This window comes from Electrophorus electricus, chromosome 14 (genome assembly GCF_041902795.1).
Source record: "Electrophorus electricus isolate QZ-2024a chromosome 14, ASM4190279v1, whole genome shotgun sequence".
Lineage (NCBI taxonomy): Eukaryota > Metazoa > Chordata > Actinopteri > Gymnotiformes > Gymnotidae > Electrophorus > Electrophorus electricus.
In genome coordinates this window covers 4,667,430-4,684,792 of record NC_137510.1, presented here as the reverse complement: position 1 = coordinate 4,684,792, position 17,363 = coordinate 4,667,430, and the positions used below count along the sequence as shown (strand labels likewise).

At 42.7% G+C, this 17,363-nt stretch overlaps 2 protein-coding genes across 11 annotated transcripts in view; both read left to right on the top strand.

Annotated features, from left to right (window-relative positions):
- The first annotated feature begins 1,616 nt into the window (after positions 1 to 1,616).
- Positions 1,617 to 8,047, top strand: LOC113568848 (uncharacterized). Of its 6 annotated transcripts, XM_035531115.2 has the most exons (6): positions 1,617 to 1,663; positions 1,916 to 1,969; positions 2,462 to 2,501; positions 4,334 to 4,438; positions 4,540 to 4,651; positions 5,011 to 8,047. In XM_035531115.2, exons 5-6 carry the CDS (start codon positions 4,626 to 4,628, stop codon positions 6,611 to 6,613), a joined length of 1,629 nt encoding a protein of 542 aa, XP_035387008.1. In that variant the 5' UTR covers positions 1,617 to 1,663; positions 1,916 to 1,969; positions 2,462 to 2,501; positions 4,334 to 4,438; positions 4,540 to 4,625; the 3' UTR covers positions 6,614 to 8,047. The 6 variants fall into 6 exon arrangements, with proteins under 6 accessions (XP_035387008.1, XP_035387007.1, XP_026852805.2 ...); XM_035531114.2 differs by lacking the exon at positions 4,334 to 4,438; XM_026997004.3 differs by lacking the exons at positions 2,462 to 2,501; positions 4,334 to 4,438.
- Positions 8,048 to 11,352: 3,305 nt separating this feature from the next.
- Positions 11,353 to 17,363, top strand: part of cdkal1 (CDK5 regulatory subunit associated protein 1-like 1) — a 205,495-nt gene continuing 199,484 nt past the window's right edge. The window contains exons 1-3 of one of the 5 annotated variants that reach the window (XM_035530938.2): positions 11,353 to 11,487; positions 11,911 to 12,068; positions 14,455 to 14,567. In XM_035530938.2, coding sequence (XP_035386831.1) covers positions 11,914 to 12,068; positions 14,455 to 14,567 — 268 coding nt within the window. In that variant the 5' untranslated portion in view covers positions 11,353 to 11,487; positions 11,911 to 11,913. Of the gene's footprint in view, positions 11,488 to 11,868; positions 12,069 to 14,454; positions 14,568 to 15,427; positions 15,970 to 17,363 lie in introns of those variants that run through there. The other 4 variants (XM_035530937.2, XM_035530936.2, XM_081695706.1 and 1 more) reach the window with 4 other exon arrangements.

Here is a 17,363-nt window from a genome sequence, read left to right as displayed (position 1 = left end):
TTTTTTCAGATTTGAACATCTATTCATTATCATTTGCCACATTCTCATTATCGCTCCATGCCTCTTCAGGTGCACAGGCAGGTGAGTTTTTATACACCCCCAGTTAACACAGTAAACTAACACATGTAGACACATGGAACAAAAATGCATATCACATGACCTTAGAACTGGGATTTTACCTGCCACTTTTGGGGAAATTGGTTAATTTGATCAAGTTGTTCATTTCTGTCTTAATGGTAGACCTCTCTGGGCTGGTTTCCCAGATGTGGATTAAGTCGGGTCCTAGACTAATAGAAAACTTGAATGAAGATCTTCACTAGAAAAACCTTTTTAGTCTAAGATTAGACTTATGTCTCCATGTCCGGGAAACTGGCCTTATGAGCTCTAAGTCACCTGATCCAATAATTTGGGGTTTTATTAGGTGATGTGTTGAATCACATAGAGCATTAAATGTGCCCATATTGTTTAACCCCAGGAGTAGCATTAGAAAAAGCTAACAAAGTGGTACAAAAAGTGACAAAATTCAATTATTCAGTTATAGGACCTGTAGGCTATGCAAAACTGCCCTTGAGACCATCCAGCACATAATGGTGGTATGCAAGATACTAGCAGGCAGAGCTTACATTGGATACCATAACCAAGTGCCAGGTATAGAATAGAGACACATTTGTGCCAAGTACAGGCTGGAAGTTCCATGGTCAAAGTAGGATAGACCCCCGAAGTTGGTGGAGAAGAACCAAGCTAAGCTCCTATGGTACTTCAGATCCAGACTGACAAAATGGTACTGGCTAACCAACCGGCCATAGTGATGATGGACAAAGAGCAGAAGAGGGCCATAGTGGTAGACGTAGCAATGCCAAGCAACATCAGGACCAAGGAACACAAAAAGCACCAAAAAAAGAAAAAAACTACCAAGGCCTGAGAGAAGAGCTGGAGAACATGTGGAAAGTGAAGGTAACAGTGGCTCCTCTGATAATCAGAGCACTAGGGGCTGTGACCCCAAAACTGGGAGAATGGCTTCAGCAGATCCCAAGAACATCTGAGACCGCAATCCAGAGGAGTGCTCTCTCTCTCTCTCTCTCTCTCTCTCTCTCTCTCTCTCTCTATCTATCTATCTATCTATCTATCTATCTATATATCTATATATATATAAATTATGGCTAGCAACACACTAATAATATTTATCTGATTACTGTTTGATGAAAAGATCCGTTTTTTTTCTTTTCTTTTTTTCTAAAGCTTGCTTTTTCTTGCCTGTCACATTTTCATGCCTCCCCTTAAGTGCCTGGGCGTGTATGCATGTCCCCGCAAGCGAATAATATGATATTCGGCCCTGGTGTTCGGTACATAGGCTATTTTGTATTTTTGAAACAACAAATATTGCATAGTGCAGATTTAATAATTCTGCTGTGATGTGTCCGTGTCTGATCTATTCACAGTCTATAGACCTATTTTGAATAGATCTGAGTAAAGGTCCAATTTTTTTGCACATTTATAAAAGTGTCCTGATATTTTCCAGAACAAACAACATCTCAACGCTACTTTAAGTCACATGACTTATGAGAAACCAATTCGGGGGGGGGGGGACTTTCATAAAAGCAGGAAAGGGTGTCGCTGTTCAGAGCCGGGAGGAAACGGAGTCAAGAACATCCTTGGGCAGACGGTAGGTGATGTATATGGATTGCTATTTCAATAGCCTTAACTGGACTTTGCGGGGTTTCGATATGCTGTCAATTTGGTAATTTTAATAAATGCCCATTTCTGTATATTAATTCCAGCAAATGTTTTGAATATTGGGGGATAATGTATCTGGGTTCTTTTTTTATTTTATTGTACTTATTTTTACGATTCTGTATTTACTCGGTTTTTGTAACTGAGAATTAAAAATGTTTGTTTTCTCAACTTTGTACTTTAGATACAAAACAGCTTGAAATACCACACCCAGCACTCTAATTCTCAACTTATTTAGGTAAGGCTTCATTATCCAACTGATCTTTTTTCTTGGCTTTTGAGGATTTGTGTAATTTAAAAGAAATGGGGTCCCATCAGATTCGTGGCATGAAAGGTGCGTCACGGACCGTGAAATCTGCTTTTTAATAATATAATTTAAACAATCTAATATGAAATGCAGTGATGTAGGCAGGCTGTGACAACTGGAAATAGACAAAATATTGTGATAATTTGTTTTGACGTTTTTGATGCAATAATATAATACAACATTAATAATAAATAACAAATAAATAACATTTATCTAGGCAACCGCAGTTTGACCGGACTGGTTTCTTACCAGGTTCGAGCTATCCAGACGTAAATAGAAAGTGCGCAACTATCGGGAGATTTAGAGTACAGTATTGCAAACGCGCTATATGCCTGTAGCTTCCTCAGCAAAGAGATGCTTAACCATTAGGGTTAACTGTCACAAATCCTCACAAAATGTAGCCATTTTCTTCTCATTGTCCAGTTTGTCTTGAGCCTAAACGGAAGCATCCGAAGAACACAGGGTAAGTGCTGTCTATCTTTCCAAATTAACCTAATGTCGCAAGGGGAGTCAGGCTGTTGTAATGGATAACAACACGGAGGCAGTCGGACACAGCAGGATTACATAACAAAAGTGTACCAAAACGCACTGCTTGGCTAGCCACAGGAGAACACTAAACGCATACTAGGCTACAGTGAAACGTGGAAATAACAGGATCTAAGAGGCAGGTGTCGGTATTCCGGGCTGGTGGGCGTTCCAGAGGGACTGATTGACAACCACCACACCGAACCGATGTTTCATGGGGGTTGCATTGGGCTGCTGACCCACACAATGAAACATGACCTACCAGAAGTGCTGACAGCCAATCACAAATGCCAAAGTGATGATATTCAGCCAAAAACCTGTGGACCATCTAGCAACATTATCGGACTTGATAAAGTCGAACCATCAGCGCCAGAACACACTGACCTACCCAAGAATCAACCTCCTTCCCCCCAGTAGGTAACAGAATAGTCATATTCCTTCTCCGTTTTATGCAAGCTAGCAGCAGGTAATACTACCTAGCATAACCTAACGTTGGGCTATCCATAAAAACCCACCCAGACAAAATTATGTAACGTTACTATGGAAGTTACTATAATTATAATCGATCTACTATCATTCTTGGCTTTTTTTAGCTAGCTGGCAAGCAAACTGTAGGCTGTAACACATAAACAGCAGTCTAACTCTAACTAATGAAGCTGATGCGCTTTTAAAAAGATTTTCTTGATGCAGGGTCGTAAGTATGGCGCCAGTGCGTTTTCGAGCCATGATTTCAGGCCCACCCACAACATTGTCAAGAAGAAAAAAAAAGGTTTTGCTAGTCACAGATAAATAAATCAGCAAACAATAGAGTGTTGAGCCGTTATGGTCACGTCTAGGGCCAGACAGGAAAAGGACATAGGAAGGGAGACGAGTGTGCCGTTTATTCTTGGTTAGGTACTGGGAATGACTCCCTACTTAGGCTTAACCAGGAGAAAAAGTGAACATAAACACAAACAGCATCAACCCACAGACTGCCCCACAACAAGACCTGCAATTAGCACACAATTTACAGGCATTTATAGTTGACAACCTCATCCGAACAGAGAAACCCTAAGCAGGCAGAGTCATGCGCACAAAGTCCATGAATGATAAACAACAACGGCCTCCTTCCCTGCTTTGGAAGGAAGTGAAAATTGGGAACGAGCCAATCACGAACGGATGGTGTTTTCAATCAACCAGGGACTGTCATGGAATACTGCCCCGCCAGTCACGTGGTATGGCCCGCCGTGTTATTTGTAACCACGCCCCCTTGATTGCACACACCTGCACCGGGTTTAGTGTATGTTCGTCAGTGTATATAAACCCCTTCTAGTGTGTGCAACGTTGTTGGTCATTGTTTATGGAGATGTTGCTGCAGTGGTCGTTTGTGTAGTTAAAATCAATGCATAATCTTTGTTAGTGTTAAGCGTGTGTTCATGTTCTTCTTTGCTGTTGTGTGTGAATGCCACTGTTGTCTACGTCCTAACGTAATAAATACGGCACTCGGGCCACCGTGTCAGGAACAGCAAACATAATGACCGAGTGACGTCGGGAACAGAGTGGCCCACCGAATAATCTCAACTGGGGACATAAAGTTTAAAATATAAAAATAAACCGATTTTCAGTATATGTTTCATAATGGTATAGATTACTATATATCCATTGAATAATCCCTTTCTTTGGTAGAGCTACTGTGGATGTAACCAATAGGCTATTATACATTTTAGTCAATTGTAAATTATAAGCAAACATATATATATATAATGTATGTGTGTTTTTTTTCCTACCAAGCCAAATATGGAAGAGGCCACTGGAAACATGACACAATAAAATGTAGAACAAGACAAGATACAATCTGCCAGTCAACTCTGCCTAACCTATGGGGACATGTATAGAGTGGGTGTATCTAATAAACTGGCAACTCGGTGAAACGTTTCAGTGGAATTTGTCATGTCTGTAAAATACTTATAATTGGCCCTAAATTTGTATTTTCTCAGAGAGGAGTCTTCTGGTGAGGTTTTCTCATCTCCATCTGAACTTTAGTAACAGAGTTTGAGGCACTCCACCCATAAAGGCTGCAGTCATGGCGGATTGCCAGCTACCTGCTGGGTAAGATTTCAGTACTTCTCTATTTAATAGACTTTAGAGATTCAAAATCTTTGAGAACATTTTTTTTTAGCAATTCTTGAGTGATAAACTCTAAATCACCCAGCCAAAACATATTAACCACTGACATGTTTTATTTAAAAATCAAATGTTTACACCCACTGTGACTGATCTAATTCAGATTTTCCATTAACTGAAATGTGAGCCACTGATTTCAAGACGTAATAGTTCAGCAGAGATGATCAAAAGTTATTTCTTTTGCTTATACACAAAAATGTCATGTCATTGAAGCCACATGGTATATAAACACACCTTAAAAAGATGCATGGTAACTTCATGTTCATCTTTCATTTGTTATGCAGGAATGAAGAATTAAGCAGTTCAAGGGCAACACAACTGTGTGAAATTAAAATGAGGAGTAGATCAGTAGAAGGACATTTCACAAGATATTTTCTAAATAAGTCCACTGTAATCAATGAAGAAGGTCTGAAAAGAGAGACGTTTGGAGTGAGACGCCCAGGCAAACCTCATAAAATCATATTACTGGTTGGAGAAACAGGAACAGGGAAGTCCACCCTCATCAATGCCATGGTCAACCACATGCTGGGTGTCAGATGTAATGACAGAATGTGGTGTGAGATCACAGAGACGAAAGAAAAACAAACCGATTCTCAGACAACGGCAGTCACTGTGTATGATGTGTTTGCTGATCAGAGTCCGTTCTCTCTCACTGTCATTGACACTCCTGGATACGGAAGCACAGCAGGGATCGAGGAAGATTTAAAAGTTGCTGAAACTTTACACAAGTTATTTGGGATAAGCGATGGAGTTCAGAAAATGGATGCAGTGGGTCTTGTTGTGTCATCAAAATCCAGTCGCCTTACGGATAGACAACTCTATATTTTTGATGCTGTTCTCTCCCTGTTTGCTAAGGATGTGGAGCAAAACATTGCTGTACTCATCACAAGTGTCACAAACAAGCCTACAAATGTCATTCAGGCCATTAAAACATCTAAAATCAAATGTGCTGAAACTAATGGTGGTAAGCTTGTATATTTCTGCTTTGACAACTGTCATTGTGAAGGCTTTAATGCAGAATATGAGGATGAGATGGATGAAGAAGAAGAAGCAGATGAATTTCAGAAATATGAAAAAATATGGCGTAAAAATGAGAAAAACATGAATAACTTTTTTGCTTTCCTGAATCAAACACAAACTATAGACCTGGTTTTGACTGAGAGTGTTCTGAAACAACGCAAGCAACTGACAGCCTCCATTTCCAACCTGAAGGATCGAATCAACGAGAAAGAACTGAAAACAAATGAGCTTGAGCAGACCAAGTTGTCTTTGACACTACACAAAGAAAAACTGGACATGAAAAACTTTGTATATGAAGTTGATGAGCCCTACAAAATAAAAGTCCCTATAAACTCTGGGCAGTGGCACATGAGTAAAGAGGCGACTTGCTGCACTGTGTGTGAGGAGAACTGTCATTACCCAGGATGCTGGTGGGTCAGCGATCTCTCCTGGTGCAGCGTCATGAAGAAGGGCAAATGTACAGTGTGCACTGGAAAGTGTGACTACAGTTTTCATATTAAGGAGGCAAAAATCTATAAGTTAAAGACCAGGAAGGTGAAGAGGACTCACGAACATCTGAAAATGAAATTTGACACGGAGTTCATAGACATACAGAGTTTAATCTACAAACTTGAGGAAAAAATCAAACAAGTGGAAGCAGAGAAGAGCAGGCTGGTGGAGGAGTGTTATCAGTGTGTGCTTACACTGGAGGCGATAGCGCTAACCGCCTCCGCTGTCTCCACCCTGAAGCATCTGGACTTCCTGATCGAGAAGGTGAAGGAAATGGGTCAAATGGAGCGAGTGCAGAAACTCGAGGAGATACAGAGAAGAGGAGAGGAGGAAAACAGAGGAATGTTGGGAAGCATAATAAAATGTTGGCATTCATAGAGAAGAGGGCCTGACCGATGCTGTGAGGCTAATGCACAGGAGCAGACCTTCACGGTGCCTAGAGGTCTCTAAAGCTAATTTACTGGAATGCAGGAATAAAATTCAGTTTCAACATTTTATATACAAATATCTAGTTTCAAGTGTTTATTTGTAAGTAACTAACCAGTAATAATGTTATATATTAATATTAATTAATATATTAATATATAATTAATTAATATATAATGTTGCATATTAACTTTACCTAATCTTAAATACTAATAAATGTTACATATTAATGTTACCTAATCTTAAATCCAAATAAATAACCTTTTACTATTACTGAATATTCATATTACTGATCATAAAGCCACTGCACATGCCAGTTCCAGTCCTGAAGTGGACACAAAAACAAACTGATTGACAGGAACTGCAACCACTGAGAATCTCAGTTTGTGTCTGTGATGGGTACCAAGTGAATAGTTTTCACAAACGTGTCTCTTATATTGGGTGGTATCCTGCCATGAGATGATGGAACCTATTTAAAATGAACTTCAGCAATGAATTGAGGCTTGGAGTTATCAAAGGATGAAATGGAGTTGAAGGTAAACTCTGAGAACCTCGACACAGAACCAAGGCGGTGGGATGGGGGTAGAGCAGAAACGGCTTTCTTCAGCGAGAAGTTTTGCGTGTCGAGAGTCTGGACCCAAGATGATGAGAAAGATAGCCCCACCTCTTACAAAATGTGGGATATTTTCAGAGAAATTGTACTGCACACTGTACTGCAAGGCTTAGAATGATGCTCTCGACGTTTGCATTCAGAATAATCATGGATAATGATATTTGGTTTCTCCACTTCAACAGAGATGCTAAAATACTCCTTTCAAACAAATATTAGAATCAAGATTCTTGAAACACAAAAGGACTTTTGATGTAGCCTTGTTTTTGACTTACTTCCGCTCCTATAATCCTCGCTGTGCTGAAATGTTTGTAAAATGTTTGTAAAATGTCTCAATGTTTTCTCAATGATTTGAAGTTATAATCACATCCATAACCAGCTAACAGTATACTGAGGTCTGTGTCTGTCGCTAGGTGATAGAATGTTCTAGATTTTGTGTGTTACTGAATATGAAAAAATACAAAATGCATGATTTAGTAGCAATATTTGTGTACACTATGGAATATATATGTAAATGTGCATGTGCTTGTATTACTAGTATAAAGGCATAAACCTATATAAGATGTATTATTCATGATGGACCAAATTAGGCTCAATTGTTATTGATCATTCATATATTGGCTAAATATATTTGCTATAGAAAGATTGTGTTTTTAAATGTTACTCACAAAACACACAGAAGACTTTTTGTGGACTGTCTAACTGACCATTCATTCCAACTGTATATTCTTGCTGAACTAATTTCAAATTAAATGTTTAAAAAAAAAAACCTTCAACTGCTGCCTTGTGTCCTCGATTTCGCACACAGCAGCGGATGGATGCTTGGCAAAACCACACACGTTAACCCAACAAAACTCCGCAGGTGACGGCCTGAGGATGCACAGACATTAGACACGACGAAACACGTATAAACAATAAACGACAAAGTAACTCACATGTAAACAAACCAGTGCAATGTGGTACAAACGCTCAACGACAACAGACGCACGGCCACGCGCACACTAACGTAAGCACCTACAACGACGGACGACGCGCGCTCGTGACGGTTTTTTACCGCGCACGTTAACGCCACGTGCAGCAAGGGGCAGGTACGTTGAACGACAACGACAGCAAGGGGGCGTGGTTACAAACACGGAGGCGGGCGCGGAGAACGCGGGTAACAAAGACGACGGGCCGCACCACGTGATGTGTGGGCGATACACCCAGCATCAAACCCACTGCAGCTGATCTTTACTGCATGAGGCATTTTTCTATGGCACAACATATTAATTAGTAAAGAATAACGGATCAGTTAATTATCAGGTACAGACTTAGAGATTTGGTTTTGTGAGAATGTAAAGGAATATGCTTCTCAAGTAGTTTATCTTCAACTGTTTATGATCAGTTCATTATGAAGAAAGAGCTAAGATATTATTTCATGAATAACTCTGAATTACTATTATTAATTAGTTCATGATTTGCCCCTTATGAATAAAATGGCGCCATCATTTTGTTGCATGTTTCTGCACCTGCTCGTCTCTTCTTCCCGCTGTTTCATGTACAGATGCTTGTTTCTCCTTCTAGTTGTTCTGCTATCCCTTTCTTTCTGGTGTTTCTAGCTATCACTCTTCATTTCTGCTCAGCCTCAGTCATCCTGTTAGAGTGGGCCAGCTGAATCTGGAGGCAGGACAGTGCCTTTAAAACAATATTTAGATCAGGAGACAATGTCCAACCGGGGCTATGAGATGAGGGTGTTGTGACGTTGGAGCCAGGGGATCTAAAATGATCATATAGTCAGTAGAGTCAATATCAAAGAACTAGATTAGTTCAGAATGAAGTGCGCAAAGAACTGACCCCTTGTCCAACTTGTTTTCTATCCAGTGCTGACAGTTTCATGTGGGTACTCAGGGTATCGATGCCAAGTTGTTGTACCAGGCACACATGACCTTAGTTCCCCTCAGCACTGGAGTCAAACCTGGCATTACAACAGTACAAAATAACATGAATCGCAAAAGACTCGGACGCTGAGCCCTTGGTGGAGCGGCTCACCACATTAGCGCATGGAATACACATTGGGTTGTCCAAGAGTTGGAGCATGACAGCCTGTAGGCCTGACACTGCATTCATACAGGACATGGCCAAGATTGTCGTCATAAAGGCATAAGCCGTTGTGTAGCCTGTGACATCTTCTCTTACAGGGCAGACAAGATGAATTGCAGATCATAGCTTTAGGCGTGTTGTCAGACCTAGATTCTGCGTGATCTCGGGTGCTTATACGTTGCCTGTGTGGCTCCCTTTTTCTGGGAACATAACAGGTGATGGAGGCGAATAGTGAGGACGATTATCTATTCTAGATCCAGGTCATCATCTCTGCACAGCAACTCGAGAAGTAAGTTGCTGTGTGAGTCATTACAGTACGCAACCAGCAAGGAAGATTCGTTCCAGCCGCTTCCGGCAGCCACTGCGGAACTCCACGGCATAGTCAGATACTGAGCAATTTGGCCAACAACTTCCCATTGGATTGTCCCTCATAAGGATGATCAAATAAATTAAACAATTATTTCTTGAAATGTCCATAAGTTTGTAACTATTGCTAAATGGCTATAGTAAATAATGCCTTCCCAGTTAAGCAAGAGACTTCAAAGAAATTGAGCCTTGACAGAACTAGAAGGAGAGTTATTAAAAAATACAACAAGCATTGTGGCAAGAAACACTTGCAATCGTTTGATCTCCCATCAAAGTTAAACTCAGGCTTGCTTACCAGGAAGAGGGCTTCAGGCTGGCTCAAAGAAGGAGGGGATACCTGAGGTTTTGGGGTAAAATCTTGCTGATGCTTGGACTGTAGGAGGGCAGACAACTCCTACTCACTATTGGCATGGTGGTCGATTTGTGACAGATTGAGTAAAACCCTGAAACCTTTGCTGGTGTTGCCCAATGGTCTTCTCTAACTTGGGACCTCAGAGTTGAGAGTCTCAATATCTGCCATCAGCATGGTAGCAAAGTATTCTGTCACACAGCAGATGGTAATCAGACAATACACATTCAAAAAACAATGCAGGTTTATAAACAGAAGGGAGATCCATAGTCATAGTCATAATATAAAAAGAGGTTAATTTCAGAACAGATAAAAACAGTAGAATTAGGATACGAAAAGGGGCAAATGAGAAAGCAGTTCAAAGTGTTGGTAAATCAGAATCAGTCAGAATATGCAAATTGACTAGAGCAGAGTATAACTGAGATGGATTCCAGAGTCCAAAACAGATGGGGAACCAGATAAAACAGACAATGGAAAACATGGCAACACTGCAATGAATGAAAATAATTTAAAAAACAAAGCGTTCCAAGAACTCTGGGTGTCCTTGAGATCTGGAAAAAACAAACTTAGTGCTTCGTAGACAGCACATTTAAGGTTGAGACATAAACTTGCTGAGTTTTGGTGAATTTACTTTTTTGTTGCAGCTGATTATTTACCCTTTTGTTCCACCATTATTCGACAGATGTTAGATTATATTACCAGTAGGTCTAGTGAAGTTGTGGAAAAACATGACTTATGGTTTTTATTGTTGTAGGACTATATTTCAAAGTTTACTTATCTGCAGTGAACAATTAATAAAGTACTATTAATGGACTTTCAGAAATAAATGTTTTAAGTAATTTCACAACACACTATATAATACAATCATTCTGTCAGTGTAACGTTTTGTCCTATTATGTATCATTTATTTATATATTTGTATTTTTTATTTATGTATCACCCACCAGAGGGATTCAGTAATCCAGTATAGGTATTAGCCTGCAATTAAAATTACATTTCCTACTTCGAAATTTCATATTGGTCTTTGACGTAGGCTAGCTTCTTGCTTTTGGTCTATACGTTTACAGGGTAAATTACACTAAACTACACATCCAATACGCTGTGTATGTAGATTTAAAAACACACAAAATCAAACCAAACAAACACACTTTACTAAATATCACTGTCGTTCGAACTCGAACATCTCAAAAGGCTACAACTCAGTGGGCGAAGACCACTACGACAAATACGACCAAACCATTGTGTCCCACTGCTATTGCCGTAGCACGATGAGGTCAAAGAGTCTTCTTTAACTATCATGGCTGCCTGGTAGATAAACAACTCAAATACAGCCAAAGAAATTACCGAGCTGGCAATTTGGAGACTTTTTTTTTTTCTTGGATTTTGGCAATTTGTAATATAACACGAGTGCTCATCCATAAAGTAAGTATTTGTGCCCATATAACCTTATTCTGGTTATTAGGAACACACACGTGGGTTCTGCATGCTGGCTAACTGTAGTAAGTAGCTAAGCTAGGTTAGGGAGCTGGCTGAGTCCTGCTCGGAACACTTTAACTACCTCGGATAAACGTTTCATCTAGAAAGAAAATCACACCCGGCTGGGCTGTAGCCGCCGTAACCTACATAACTTAAGGAAATTATATACGATCCCTTGGCTACAGTGACTTAATGTGGCACTGGGCAGCAAACTAGCTAGCTAACTAACTCATGACGGTGACAGGACAAAGATAAACAGATATTAAAAGAATACAAAAGGTATGATATGAAATAGCAGTAAAAGTTAATGAGCACATGTCTGTGTAGCTCATTGGAACGCTTGTGATGACGTTACGTGTGAGTGAACAGAACATGCCGTCGGACTGTGACGTCATCGATGACATCGAGGATATGGTGACTCCCCACGAGCCCACCCCCCACGAGCGCCAGTTTTCTAGGAAGAGCGTCGTTCCTCGAGCACGTAGGAGGAAGGCGCTTCCATTGCCTGAGGAACTGCAGGCAGACAGGTGAGACACCTGAGGGCCTAAAAGAGACGCTCCCTTTCAGGCGCTTTTAAAACTAAAAGGCACCTAAAACGTTATTTAGAAAACCTGGACACGTGAGCTACAGCCGTTCCTGCAGTATAAGATACTCAGATGTGTTCTTCAGTTCTGAGCATGACCTACTGTAGAATAATGGACAGGATCTTTATCAGGGATCCACTGCCACACACATGCATTTACCTAACCTCAAAATAGACCAGCCTGTGACGAGCGCTCTAGACCAGTCTGAGGGCAACCAGCCTGTGACGAGCGCTCTAGACCAGCCTGTGGGGAACGAGCCTGGGGGGAACGCTCTAGACCAGCCGGGGGGATGCTCTAGACCAGCCAGGGACGAACAGGTCTGGGGGGGATGCTCTAGACCAGCTGGGGGAGGCTCTAGACCAGCCTGGGGCGAACAAGCCTGGGGGGAACACTCTAGACCAGCCCGGGGGGGAACGCTCTAGACCAGCCCAGGGGGGGAGACGCTCTAGACCAGCCTGGGGCGAACAAGCCTGAGGGGAACACTCTAGACCAGCCCGGGGGGGAACGCTCTAGACCAGCCCAGGGGGGGAGACGCTCTAGACCAGCCTGGGGCGAACAAGCCTGGGGGGGGAGTGCTCTAGACCAGCCTGGGGGGGATTATATAAGAGACTTTGTACTGATGTAAAGCCAGAGAATGCTCTACTCTTGGGCCTGGACTGAAAATTCTTTCTTCATTGATTTATTAAAAGACGAAGGAAGTGTTGGGATATACTACAAGTGTTGATATCTGTGGTCTTCAGGGTTGCTGGAATGATGCTGGTGGATCTGGAATAGTTTGTACTGTGAGGAGGTGGAACACTTGGGAGTAGAGGAGGAGGGTCTCTTAAAACAGTGGGGATGGGGTGGAGGAACACACGCGGATTTCTGATAAAGCAGAAATAACCTCCAGACGATAGACAGACAAACACCCCCTTTGTGAATCCTAAACAACATCTGGTGCTGGTTCTGTTTTAGCCTGTTAACATGCTGTCCCCATCAGAATGCGTTTTGTCAAAGGTCTGGGGAATCTCAAAAATGTCTTTTGTCTTTATTTAAGAAATTATTTAAGAAATGGTCATCATACATGGTGGGTGCAAATGAGACACCTGCAAACTGACATTTTTCTAAAATTGACTTGTGAAAGTTTTATGTAAATCAGTTTCTTAAAGGTATCTAGGAGGTGTGCAGTCTCTTTCATAGAGGGCAAGTACTGCCATCTACTGGCCGTAGAGCCACATAGACTGCTTGGCTGATCTGAGATCATCTGGGATCCACTGACATTTTACAAAAATATAGCTAAGCTTTTTCTTCATCTGTTACATGAATGCAGATTAAGACAAACTAGATCTGAGTAAAGATGATCTCATAGAGCAGAGAGCTTTTCAGGCTTGGGTTTTGAAGCTTTGAGCTTATGTCGTAGGATAAAATTATAATAACATTTAAAATGTTATAAATTATAGTACGTTTAAAGTTATAATACATTTAAACTGAAGGCTATACCCTCAGCTATACTGTTCCATTAGTGCAGGTTTCTTGCAGTCTGGCATAGGTTTTGTGTTCAATCCAGTGTGTTAGCTGGCTTTAGGTCTTACAGTTCAGTTCAGTTGTATTGTCATTCACACTATGTAAGCACATGTGTAAACAAAAAGAGGACTTGTGGGTGCTGTGTCTTTAGCAGTGTGCTGACTGGTTTAATTGTTGATTGTGGGTGCTGTGTCTTTAGCAGTGTGCTGACTGGTTTAATTGTTGATTGTGGGTGCTGTGTCTTTAGCAGTGTGCTGACTGGTTTAATTGTTGATTGTGGGTGCTGTGTCTTTAGCAGTGTGCTGACTGGTTTAATTGTTGATTGTGGGTGCTGTGTCTTTAGCAGTGTCCTGACTGGTTTAATTGTTGATTGTGGGTGCTGTGTCTTTAGCAGTGTGCTGACTGGTTTAATTGTTGATTGTGGGTGCTGTGTCTTTAGCAGTGTGCTGACTGGTTTAATTGTTGATTGTGGGTGCTGTGTCTTTAGCAGTGTGCTGACTGGTTTAATTGTTGATTGTGGGTGCTGTGTCTTTAGCAGTGTGCTGACTGGTTTAATTGTTGATTGTGGGTGCTGTGTCTTTAGCAGTGTGCTGACTGGTTTAATTGTTGATTGTGGGTGCTGTGTCTTTAGCAGTGTGCTGACTGGTTTAATTGTTGATTGTGGGTGCTGTGTCTTTAGCAGTGTGCTGACTGGTTTAATTGTTGATTGTGGGTGCTGTGTCTTTAGCAGTGTGCTGACTGGTTTAATTGTTGATTGTGGGTGCTGTGTCTTTAGCAGTGTGCTGACTGGTTTAATTGTTGATTGTGGGTGCTGTGTCTTTCGCAGTGTGATCCCGGGCACTCAGAAGGTGTGGGTGAAGACATGGGGCTGCTCACACAACAACTCGGACGGAGAATACATGGCAGGCCAGCTAGCTGCAAGCGGATACAAGATGTCAGGTACTTGTGTGTGTATACACACACACACACACACACACATATATACACACACACAGGCACGCACACATTTTTGAGTCCTTTTCAACTGCTTGATGTTTGCTTGCACGTTTGTATTGCTGATCAGATAGAAACACACTCGTCGGAAGAATTTAACAATTTATTTGGGGTTTTATGGGTTTATCTTTTCAACAGTTTGAGAATTGTTTCGTATTCATAAAATGTATTAACTTGAACTGACAGTTCTTTACTGTGTAAAATATTGATTATTTGCAATATTGAAAGTTCTGCACCTTTTTTTTTTTTTAAATGTACTTTAATGATATGATGTTTATGGGTCAAAATTTATTTATATTCATTTAGAACATCCTGAGTTGGCTCATAAAAAAATCAGGGGAATCTTTCTTACCGTTTCTTGGGGGCGTTTGCCAAATGTATAGAGCCACCACTAGAGGGCAGTGTAGCTACACTTATCAAAGTTGGGGGGGGGGGGAGAGAATAATTGCCACCAGGTGGAGTGGCTGTCTGAACTCCAGCACTCAGTGTTGGTCAGATCTGCTTTCTCACCTCTTGTTTGGCCCGTCTAACACAACCAGAGTCTGTTTGAATATAAAGCAGGATTGGATCCCGCCATGTGTATTTTGAGTAGGCGGAGGCGAGGACAAAAATAACATGCACAAGTGAACTTTACGGAGTAACGGAACCGCCCCTCGAGCACGATGAAGTGCTCAGTGCTGGTGTTCGATTTCACCAGAGTCTCCGCTGGGCTTATTTTAGTGCGATTTCCAGATCTTTGTGTCTGCCTCTCTCTCTCTTGTCTGTCTGTCTGTCTCCTTCCCTCACGGTTATCCTGCTCCCAGCAGGAGTCAGGCAGTACCCCGCATGCTCCTTCCTTCTGCCGGAGCCCCGGGGCCCCCACGGAGGCGGCAAAGGCTCTCCGGCGCTCACACACATCTGGCAGTCATCAGCCCAGCCCCGCGAGACCGAGCCGAGCCGGGCCGGGCCGAGGAGCTGCACGGGGTCACGGGGTCGCCCGGCTGACTGCGCGCCCGTGCGCCAGAGTGGCTAAAAACGGCAGGCTGCCAAAGCCCGCCCGCCGGCCCAACCGGTCCGAGCGGAGCGGGTTGAGGAAGCGCAGGAGGCTTCGCACGGGCTTTGACCGCGGGGCACCTTCGTCGCCGGCACGCCCCGACCCATCACGTGAAGCGGGGCGACCGACAAGCAGAGCTCAGCCCGGGTGCCTGTACACACAGCAGCCGCTTGCTCGTCTGGATGGAGCTCGCGTTCCCTCGCCCCAACACACTCCAGAGGGTTCGGATCCAGATGACGGCAATTAGCTGGAGATATTTTCGGCTGCACACAGCCGTGGTCTGCAGCTGGCTCGAATTATCGCAGCCCCTAGCCGGTGAGGCAGGGTGCTCTGACAGAACCCCCCCCCCCCCCCCCCCGCACACCCCAGACAGCGTGCAGCAGCCCGGGGCGCTTGCTTTGGTCCTGGGGAAATGTGTGACCTCTTTTAAAAGGTGTAAGAGGTGCGGGGTCATTGGCATTTGGGGTGGACGGAGGATTATATCCTGGGCAGCACGCGATTTTCACACAGCTGTGTGGGAACAACAGGAAATAAATTTTTTTTTTATTAATCTTTTCTTTTAATTTGTGCTTTACCACGTACATTTTAACTACTAATTTTTGTCAGACATCGGTGTTTTCTTCCTGCATGACAAATTAAATGAAAATAAGTGAAGCCTCAACTTCAGCATCTACCTATCTGGTTATCTGTACCAGTTTACTGTTGTGCGTATTTGTGAATTGTGCTGGAGAGAACATTGCCTGTTCAAAGCTCCCGTCTACGGTGTCTTACAGGCAGACTGGGAACCATTATGCTCACTGTTGTGGAGCCATTTGCTGGTCCGTGTCCTAGTGCTTTAGGGAACTGTGCAGTATGGGAAATAGCCGGGCACTGTGGGAAATGGTATGTTATATATTTCAAAATGGTCTGCACATAGATCCCTTAAGTCTTCTGAACTGAACTTGGCTCCTGGGTTGTTCCTGGCATCTGCTGAAGCCATTCTCCCAGTTTTGGGGTCACAGCCCCTAGTGCTCTGATTATCAGAGGAGCCACTGTTGCCTTCACTTTCCACATGTTCTCCAGCTCTTCTCTCAGGCCTTGGTAGTTCTCAAGCGTTTTGTGTTCCTTGTTCCTGATGATGTCATTATTTGGGATTGCTACTTCTATCACTATGGCCCTCTTCTGCTGTTTGTCCAACTTTGCCAATTTTTCAGTCCACATCTGGAAGTCTTTCAAGGTCTTAGCTTGGTCATTCTACTACAGACCTTGGAGCTTCCAGCCCGTACTCAGCTTAGATGTTTCTGTACACTATGCCAGCCACTTGGTTATACCTGCTAGCATCTTGCATGCTGCTGTGATGTGCTGGATTGTCTCAGGGGTGTCTTTACACAGCCTGCATTTGGGGTCCCGCCTGGTGCGGTGGATCCAGCCTCTATTGATCTTGTAATCAGCGCTTGTTCCTGTGCTACCATGATTAGTGCCTCTGTGCTTTCTTTCAATCCAGACTTTTCCAGCCATTGGTAGGATTTCTCCATATCAGCCACTTCCACTATTTTCCAGTGGTACAGACCATGCAGGGGTTTTTCTTGCTCTTCCTCATTTCCATCCTCCACGGGTTTCTGCTGTCTGAGGTTCTCACTAAGCACTTCATCACTTGGGGCCGCCTTCCTGATGTACTCCTGGATTGTTTCGTCTTGGATAGTTGCTTTGATGCTCAGTAGTCCTTGGCT